The sequence below is a fragment of the Sminthopsis crassicaudata genome, chromosome 6 (assembly GCF_048593235.1).
Source record: "Sminthopsis crassicaudata isolate SCR6 chromosome 6, ASM4859323v1, whole genome shotgun sequence".
NCBI classification, from domain to species: Eukaryota; Metazoa; Chordata; class Mammalia; order Dasyuromorphia; family Dasyuridae; genus Sminthopsis; species Sminthopsis crassicaudata.
In genome coordinates this window covers 257,020,463-257,029,445 of record NC_133622.1, presented here as the reverse complement: position 1 = coordinate 257,029,445, position 8,983 = coordinate 257,020,463, and the positions used below count along the sequence as shown (strand labels likewise).

Genomic DNA, 8,983 nt, shown 5'->3' with positions numbered 1-8,983 from the left:
AGAGGGGCCAGGGCCTGAGGGATTCTGGGTGAGGGAGGGCTTCACAGTGGTGTCTGGGTGTGGGGAGGTCTGGGTGGGGTTAGGGCTAGGGCCTGGGGACCCCTGGGAAGGGGGCGTGGCTGAGGGTTTCACAGTGGTGTCTGGGTGGGGGGGGCCCTGGGTGGGGCCGGGGCCTGAGGGATTCTGGGTGGGGGGTCCACCTGAGGGCTTCACAGTGGTGTCTGGGTGGGGAGGGGCCTGGGTGGGGCCGGGGCCTGAGGGATTCTGGGTGGGGGGTCCACCTGAGGGCTTCACAGTGGTGTCTGGGTGGGGAGGGGCCTGGGTGGGGCGGGGCCTGAGGGATTCTGGGTGGGGGGTCCACCTGAGGGCTTCACAGTGGTGTCTGGGTGGGGGAGGGTCTGGGTGGGGGGTCTGGTGGGGGTGCTGCTTGAAGCCGGAGAGGTCTCACTGTCTGGAGTCGTGGATTCTGCTGAAGACCCAGGGGACGGGGTAGCTCAGGGAAGCAAGCCCCGACAGTCAGGGCTGGCCCCAGTGGGTACGTCCCACCCTCATCCCTAAGAACCCCGGGCCTGTGGTCCCGGTCCTGGGCTTAGCCTCAGGGGACCGCGCTACCTGGGGGGGTGGGCCGGGTGTCCTGGATGAGGACCTCGATGGTGGTGGTGTCCCGCTCCTTCGTCAGCCTGTCCAAGACCTCAGCCTGGGGAGAGGCAGCAGCTGATCAGCCCCGCCCCCGCTCCCCTGCCCAGCGCGGCCCAGGACACAACTCACCTCCAGGTAGAGCACCCCGGGGGGCCCCACGGGGACGCTGGTCAGCACAACTTCCCCAGACATCCTGAAGGCCGAGCTGTTGGTGATTCGGTACTCCAGGCCCAAATTGGGCACCTGGGGAAAGGGCCCCCGCAGTGAAGGTGTCGCAGCCCCCCCCCAGCTCTCCCTCCCCTCCAGATCTTCCCCCCATGACAGCTCCCCTCCCCTGCCCAGGACAGGCCCCCTCCCCACACAGCTCCCCTCCCCCCCCCAGGACAGCTCCCCCCCCCCCCAGGACAGCTCCCCTCCCCCCCAGGACAGCTCCCTCCTTACTCCTGAGGGAAAGTCAAGGTCTTCAGCGCTGAGCTTCAGCTCTCTATCCGGGTCTTCCGCATCCTTCACGGCCACGTTGAGGCCGGTGCCCGGGGGCAGCCAGCCTCGGTACAGGGCCCGGGGGAAGCGCGGGGGGTGCTCCCGAGGCACCGCATAGATGGTCACCTGGGTCACAGAATAGCTTCCTGTGTGCACTTGTTGCTGAGCCTAGGAAGAGCAGGGGAAACCGAGGCACGGCTCAAGCTCCTGAGAGGAAGCCCCCCCACCGTCAGAGGCCGCGCCCTCCACAAGGGGGGTAGCTTCGGAGCGCTCCCCGGGAGCCTCCCCTGGGGGAGGGGAACACAGTGGCTCTGGCGGCAGGGATTAAGCACCTACTCAGTGCAGGCCGAGAAAGAGGCCGCTGCGCCCCGAGGGTGCCGCTAACTAAGGGATACAAAGCAAGCTCTGGCCAGAGACAAGCCGCCTGCCCAGGGACCGGGACAGAAATAAAGGGGCGGGGGAGGCCGCTGGGAGAGGGGCTGGGGGCGGAGGGATGGAGGCCGGGGGCGGGGGGCGGGGGCACTGGACGCAAGAGAAGGAGGGAAAAATTGAGGGTGGGGGCAGGTTAGGAAGGACCCCGAATGTCAGGAAAAAAGGGTTTGTGCCGGAGGATTCGCGGAGCAGGGGCTCACGGGGTCACACCTGAGCTTTAGAAAAGTCCCTTTGGTGGCTGAATGGGGGGGAGGGCAGAGATTGAAAGCGGGGCCCCGCCCCCCTCAGCTCCTGCAGTGGCCCAGGCGCACCAGGGGGCGCGGGGGCTGCGCCGGAGCCCTCCGCCCCAGGGGCTCTCGGGGTGACAGGTGGGGCGCCCGGGATGGGGAAGAGGAGGAGTGTGGGTGCGGACGCGCTGAGTGTCACCGGCCCCAGGCTGAGAGATGTGAAGAAGCGGAGGCCGCCGGGAAGGGGGCGGGAGGGAGAGTGGAGGTCTAGGGGCGCTCGGAGCCCGGGAAAGCCGCAGAATAGATGGAGACCAGAGAGCTCTGGTCGGAGGGAGAGGGACAGCTCAGAGCTGGGGGGCAGCCTCCAGAAGTGGGGGACGGCTCAGAGCTGGGGGCAGCCTCCAGAAGTGGGGGACAGCTCAGAGCTGGGGGGCAGCCTCCAGAAGTGGGGGACAGCTCAGAGCTGGGGGGCAGCCTCCAGAAGTGGGGGACAGCTCAGAGTTGGGGACAGCCTCCAGAAGTGGGGGACAGCTCAGAGCTGGGCGCAGCCTCCAGAAGTGGGGGACAGCTCAGAGCTGGGCGCAGCCTCCAGAAGTGGGGGACAGCTCAGAGCTGGGCGCAGCCTCCAGAAGTGGGGGACAGCGCAGAGCTGGGGGGCAGCCTCCAGAAGTGGGGGACAGCTCAGAGCTGGGGGGCAGCCTCCAGAAGTGGGGGACAGCTCGGGGGCAGCCTCCAGAAGTGGGGGACAGCTCAGAGCTGGGGGGCAGCCTCCAGAAGTGGGGGACAGCTCGGGGGCAGCCTCCAGAAGTGGGGGACAGCTCAGAGCTGGGGGCAGCCTCCAGAAGTGGGGGACAGCTCAGAGCTGGGGGCAGCCTCCAGAAGTGGGGGACAGCTCAGAGCTGGGCGCAGCCTCCAGAAGTGGGGGACAGCTCAGAGCTGGGGGCAGCCTCCAGAAGTGGGGGACAGCTCAGAGCTGGGGGCAGCCTCCAGAAGTGGGGGACAGCGCAGAGCTGGGGGGCAGCCTCCAGAAGTGGGGGACAGCTCAGAGCTGGGGGGCAGCCTCCAGAAGTGGGGGACAGCTCGGGGGCAGCCTCCAGAAGTGGGGGACAGCTCAGAGCTGGGGGGCAGCCTCCAGAAGTGGGGGACAGCTCGGGGGCAGCCTCCAGAAGTGGGGGACAGCTCAGAGCTGGGGGGCAGCCTCCAGAAGTGGGGGACAGCTCAGAGCTGGGGGGCAGCCTCCAGAAGTGGGGGACAGCTCAGAGTTGGGGACAGCCTCCAGAAGTGGGGGACAGCTCAGAGCTGGGCGCAGCCTCCAGAAGTGGGGGACAGCTCAGAGCTGGGGGCAGCCTCCAGAAGTGGGGGACAGCTCAGAGCTGGGGGCAGCCTCCAGAAGTGGGGGACAGCTCAGAGCTGGGCGCAGCCTCCAGAAGTGGGGGACAGCTCAGAGTTGGGGACAGCCTCCAGAAGTGGGGGACAGCTCAGAGTTGGGGACAGCCTCCAGAAGTGGGGGACAGCTCAGAGCTGGGCGCAGCCTCCAGAAGTGGGGGACAGCTCAGAGCTGGGGGCAGCCTCCAGAAGTGGGGGACGGCTCAGAGTTGGGGACAGCCTCCAGAAGTGGGGGACAGCTCAGAGCTGGGGGCAGCCTCCAGTGGGGAAGAGCTAGGGAGGGGAGCAGCACCCAGAGCCACTTCTCACCTGGACCAGCAGGTTGAAGCTCATGGAGACGGGGACAGCTTTGGTCATGGTGACGTTGCCCGAGTCCTCGCCAATCTGAAAAGTGTTGTCCTCGTTCCCTGAGGAAGATTGGGGGAGGGGAGGCCACCCTCAGTCGCCTGGCACCTCTCCATCCCAGAGGAAGGCTGGGGCGAGGGTGAGGTTAGCTCTGGCGGAGGGGGGGGAGGGGGGCCCTCTCACCCCCGATAATGCTGTATCTTATCGGCTCATTGATGGCAGCGTCCCCATCAACAGCATACACAGGCCCAGGTAGGAAGACGCAGGGTGATGTCTGGAGGGGGAGGAGGAGAGCCCAGGAGTGGAGCTGGTGTCGCGGGCCAGGCCCCCCCAGACTGCAGGACTCCATCCCTGAAGCCTCAGGCTGACCCTGCAGCAGCGCCAGCGACTCCCAGGCCTTTCTGCCCCGAGGCAGGGCTGAGACTCCTGGGGGCACCTCCCGGAGGACCAGCGAGGACTCCACTGGGGGGGGACACCGAGGGCCCCGCAGAGAGGGTCCTCGGGGCCAAGCTGCCTCTCGCCCTCTCCCCCCCCCCCCCGGCCACCCGGCCCCCGTCCTTGAGTCACTAGTGACCCAGGCAAAGGCCTTGGTCAGGGTCTCCCGATTTGGTCTTGGACGGGAAGAGGCTGGGGGGGACTGGTCCAAGCCAGGGTGCCCTGAGAAGATAGCCCCCCAAAACCTCAGGGGAAGGGCAGGAGCCTGTAACTCACAAGCCCAGCCCCTAGCCCTACTTGCTCTTTTCCCTCTAATTTGCCTCAGTTTCTCAAGTAAGTCCCTGCCCTGGGCTCCCAGACGTGCCCACCTCAGCCCCTGGCAGAAAGGTCTGGGCACAGCCCGATTGGGGTCAGCTTGGAGACCCAGGGATGGACCCTGAGGTCAAAGGAACCCGTGCAGGGCCTTCAGCAGCCCGCCCTCATGGCCCCTTTCCCTTCCCCTCCCCCCAGGCATGGCCATTACCAGGACGTAACCAATGGGCACTGCTCCTCTGTACTCGGCGTGGAAGCAGATTCGCCCATCGGTGTACCGGCAGGGCAAGAACCAGGGCGGGCGCATGTCGGAAGGAATCACTTGGATTGTGATGGAGGCTGTGGCCGTGTGGCTAGGCTTAGCCTCCGGTTCTTCAGTGTCCTGTGGCAGGTAGAGGCGCGCAGCCACGTATGAGGGGGCTAAAGGCCCCCCCGGCCGCTCCCTTCCCAAGCCCCTGGCCTTAGGGGACCGAGAGCCCTGCTTGGGAGCAGGGACTTACTGGCCACAGACGGGGCTAGTTTGGGTCTGGCCTGTCAGAACAGCTAAGTGTCCAGAGGCTCCTGGGTAGAGATAGACCTCAAAGAGAAGTCCTGAGAAACACCCCCCCCCATCTCATGGAGGGGAAATGAAGGTAGAGAGGGCCAGAACCTCCCAGGATCACTTCCGAGGATCACTCAGCCAGGATCACCTGCCAGGATGATCCAGCCAGGATCACCTCCCAAAATCACCTCCCAGGATCACCTGCCAGGATGATCCAGCCAGGATCACCTCCCAAAATCACCTCCCAGGATGATCCAGCCAGGATCACCTCCCAAAATCACCTCCCAGGATCACCTGCCAGGATGATCCAGCCAGGATCACCTCCCAGGATCACCTGCCAGGATCACCTCCCAAAATCACCTCCCAGGATCACCTCCCAGGATGATCCAGCCAGGATCACCTCCCAAAATCACCTCCCAGGATCACCTCCCAAAATCACCTCCCAGGATCACCTCCCAGGATGATCCAGCCAGGATCACCTCCCAAAATCACCTCCCAGGATCACCTGCCAGGATGATCCAGCCAGGATCACCTCCCAGGATCACCTGCCAGGATGATCCAGCCAGGATCACCTCCCAGGATCACCTCCCAGGATCACCTCCCAAAATCACCTCCCAGGATCACCTCCCAGGATGATCCAGCTAGGATCACCTCCCAAAATCACCTCCCAGGATCACCTCCCAAAATCACCTCCCAGGATCACCTGCCAGGATCACCTCCCAAGATCATCTCCCATGATCACCCCCTGGATCACCTGGCAGGATCACCTGCCAAAGTCACCTCCCAAGATCACTTCCCAAGATCACCTCTATGATCACCTCCCAGCATCACCCAGCCAGATTCCTAGGAGGCCTGGGGGGAGGACACTCACCCTGACTAGAAGGTGGAAGACCATGGATGGCATCTTCTCATAATCTAGAGTCTGTTCCAGCTGCAGGGCGGGGAAGTTAACCCCAGCCAGGGAGAAAACCTTGTCTGCACCCTGAGGCAGAGAGGGGAGGGGGCCCCAAGGCATCAAGTGGCCGGCTGGAGCCCAATGCTCCCTCCCTCCTCCACAGACAAGTGGCCAGGAGATATTCTCCAACGGGAGCCTGGCACCAGGCTGGGAGATTGGGGGAGAAGGGGATTCAGGGATGCTAGAGAGGATTGAGAGAGGGAGAGGGTGCCCGGGGGTCCTGGAGGAGATTGGGGGAGAGGGGGTTCAGGGGGGCTGGAGGGAATTGGGGGAGGAAGCCGGTTCAACTGACCGGGGGACTCTGTCCTAAGAGAGTGTAGAAGAGCGGGTCCCCATCTTTGTCTGTGGCTGTCAGTTCTGTGGCTGGTATAACAGTGGTCCCCACGATGGTGTTCTGCACAGAATTTGGAAAGGTTGGGTGGGGGCAGCTCCGCTCAAGCCCCCCACTCCCTGCACTCCCCTTCCCCATGCACTGCTTTGCTCACCTCGCTGACGTTCCAAATTTTGCTGGAAAAGGGAAACAGGGGGGGCTCGTCATTGACATTGAGGACTAACACGGTCATGATCAGCTTGGTCACCTGGGGCAAGCCAGGGGTTAGAAGTCAAGGGTCATCATCCCTGCCTGCCCCATCCTTCCCCCCCTGCCAACTGCCACTCACCACGATATCCCCTTCCTTGCACTCCAGGTTTGCAATCAGCACAGGATCTGTCTGGGTGGAAGAAGGGGGTGTACAGTCAGTCACTGCCAAGACAAGCTAGCCCCCTCTGGACTGCCAGGTGGGGGGTTCCCTCTGAGGGAGGGCCCGGGAGTTCAGCCTTCTGAGGGAGGGGGAAGAAGGGTGGGGAAGGGTCCGGGAGGGGGAGCTGGCTCCTACTTACCTCATAGTCGGGTGAGCCGACGAGCTTCAGCTCCCCATTCTCCATCTTGAAGATCGGATTGGTATTAGGGCTCAGAACCACCGTCTTCCCGGGGGGCGCTGTGACCTTGGCCACGGTTTGTGGGGGGGGGACATTCTCGGACACCTGGGCCTCCTCAGGGTCCACAGAGCACACTATGGGGGATTCCCACTTTGAATCAAGACTGATCCCTGAATGTCCCTGCAGCCCCCCAAACCCTCCTGCCCCTCAGCCCCCTGCTCCCCACCTCTCCTCCCCCTCAGCCCCTTCTCTCCCCCTCTCCTCCCCACCCCTTGCCCCCAGCCCCCTGACTCCCTCCCTCTATCCCTGCTTTCCCCTTAGCCCCCACTACCCTGGATCTGGCCCTCTGCTCCTGGAAGCAGCAGCAGAAGTGGCAGGAGTCCCAGGGCCCAGCCAGAGGCCCTCATGGTGGGGGAACAGCCCCCAGGCCCACCCCAGGCGCCTCCGGGGAAGGGGAGCAAAGATTCTTCGGCCTGCTTGGCCCACCCTGCCTTGCCCTGCTACTTCCCTGGCACGCAGGCACAGGGAATGACCTTTGAGTCTGGCAAATGATTATTTATGGCACTTCCAGCCCGAGCTGGGCTGGGCTGGGCCGGGATGGTTTGCTCTGACACGCCCCCATCTCCAAGGTCTCATCCACCCAGAACGGGGGACCTGCACTCAGTCATGTGACAGCCTGGTCCCCGGGAGGGGCAGCCGGAGTCTTGGTTGTGGAGAATTTGCCTTCCTCCCTTTGAGCCTCATTACACACACAAGGAGCAGAAGGCCGTCTCTGCTGAGCCCGTACCTGTGTCCAGGGGACCGTGGGGGGGTCTCTCCTCTGCGCCCCAGTTCCCAGGCAGACCCTGCTTCCGGAACATTCATCCTGGCTCTCCTCATCTCGACCGCCCTGGGATTCAGACCATGAACTAGTCAGGGACCTCAGCTGCTGAGAAAAGAACTTTGCTCGCCTCCCTGTGTGGGGAAGGTGGGAGAGGAGGAGGGCTCTCTGAAGTGTCAGGGCCAAGTGAGACCGCTTGTATGGAAGGCGGGAGGAGGCGGAGGGGGCTGGGAAGGGGGAAGGCTGGGGGACTGGGAAGGGAGGAGGTTGGGGGACTGGGAGGGGAGGAGGTTGGGGGACTGGGAGGGGAGGAGGCTGGAGCAGGAATCATCCTCACGGTTCCAGGACAGGAAATAATGTTCATTGTCCCTACAAGTATCTCTGAAAACAGCTGCCCCAAATCCGTGAACCTGGGGACAGTGTGCCTTCCATTCTGGAAGTTTAACAAAGAATTAAAAGGCAAAGAAATAGGCTGGGAAAGTGAGCAAACAACAGAAAAGATGCTGACTGTAGAAAGCTACTATGGTGACAAGGAAGATCAAAACACATATTCAGAAGGAGATAATGGGATGTGGATATGGGAAAATCGGGAAGCTAAAGCACTCTGGGTGGAGTTACGAACTGATCTCTATTCTGAGAGCAATTTGAAACTCTGTGAAACTCTGCCCAAAGGGCTATCAAACCGTGCACACCCTTTGATCCAGCAATACCACTGCTGGGCCTATGTCCTAAATGCAATGGAAAAGAACCCATATATATATAAAAAAAATTTATAGCAGCTCTTCTCCCCCTTCAAATACTATTTTATTCATCAGCCACTACTAAATCAAGGCAATCTCCCATCTGTTTATTTTATTTTCATTCCCCCCACACACACTTAACAAAGTTTTGTTTTGTTTTGTTTTTTCCCATCACATGTAGAGATAGTTTAGACTCTGGATGTAGATAGCATTTTCCATCATGAGTTTTGGAATTGTCTTATAGTGTTGTCGTATTGCTGTATTACGGAGAAGAGCAAAGTCCATCACAGCTGATCACCGAACAGTGTTCCTATAACTGTGTACAATGCTCTCCTGATTCTGCTCACTTCCTAGAAGTCATTCCATTTTTTTTTTTTTCAAGAATCTACTTGTTCAATCTGGTCTTAGACACTTAACACTTACTGGCTGCGTGGGCAAGTCACTTAACCCCAATTGCCTCCACCCAAAAAAAAAAAAAAATGATCTACCTGTTCCTCATTCCTTATAGAACAATGGCATCCCAGTATATTCATATCCCACGACTTCAGCCACTCCCCAACTGCTGAGCGTCCCCCCATGTCCAGTTCTTTATAGCAGCTCTTTTCGAGGCAGCAAAGAACTGGAAACTGAGGGGATGTCCTTCCATTGGGACATCCATCTCCACCTAGAGAAAGAACTATGGGTTCTGAATGCAGATGAAGACATAGTTTGCCCTTTTTACATTTTTTTCTTTCTCTTGGCTCGTCCCTTTTG

At 61.2% G+C, this 8,983-nt stretch overlaps 1 protein-coding gene across 1 annotated transcript in view; it reads right to left on the bottom strand.

Moving 5' to 3' along the window:
• CDHR5 (cadherin related family member 5) overlaps positions 1 to 7,229 on the bottom strand; it is a 9,809-nt gene extending 2,580 nt beyond the window's left edge. Inside the window, exons 1-14 of the mRNA XM_074274634.1 lie at positions 7,002 to 7,229; positions 6,632 to 6,804; positions 6,412 to 6,462; positions 6,238 to 6,330; positions 6,045 to 6,146; positions 5,669 to 5,779; positions 4,468 to 4,638; positions 3,693 to 3,783; positions 3,474 to 3,571; positions 1,081 to 1,287; positions 769 to 882; positions 613 to 697; positions 362 to 466; positions 1 to 200 (exon numbers count right to left, since the gene is read on the bottom strand). The exon at positions 1 to 200 is cut by the window's left edge and continues 109 nt beyond it. Of these exons, the coding sequence (XP_074130735.1) occupies positions 1 to 200; positions 362 to 466; positions 613 to 697; positions 769 to 882; positions 1,081 to 1,287; positions 3,474 to 3,571; positions 3,693 to 3,783; positions 4,468 to 4,638; positions 5,669 to 5,779; positions 6,045 to 6,146; positions 6,238 to 6,330; positions 6,412 to 6,462; positions 6,632 to 6,804; positions 7,002 to 7,077 (1,677 nt within the window). The 5' untranslated portion in view covers positions 7,078 to 7,229. The remainder of the gene's footprint in view (positions 201 to 361; positions 467 to 612; positions 698 to 768; positions 883 to 1,080; positions 1,288 to 3,473; positions 3,572 to 3,692; positions 3,784 to 4,467; positions 4,639 to 5,668; positions 5,780 to 6,044; positions 6,147 to 6,237; positions 6,331 to 6,411; positions 6,463 to 6,631; positions 6,805 to 7,001) is intronic.
• Positions 7,230 to 8,983: the final 1,754 nt, after the last annotated feature.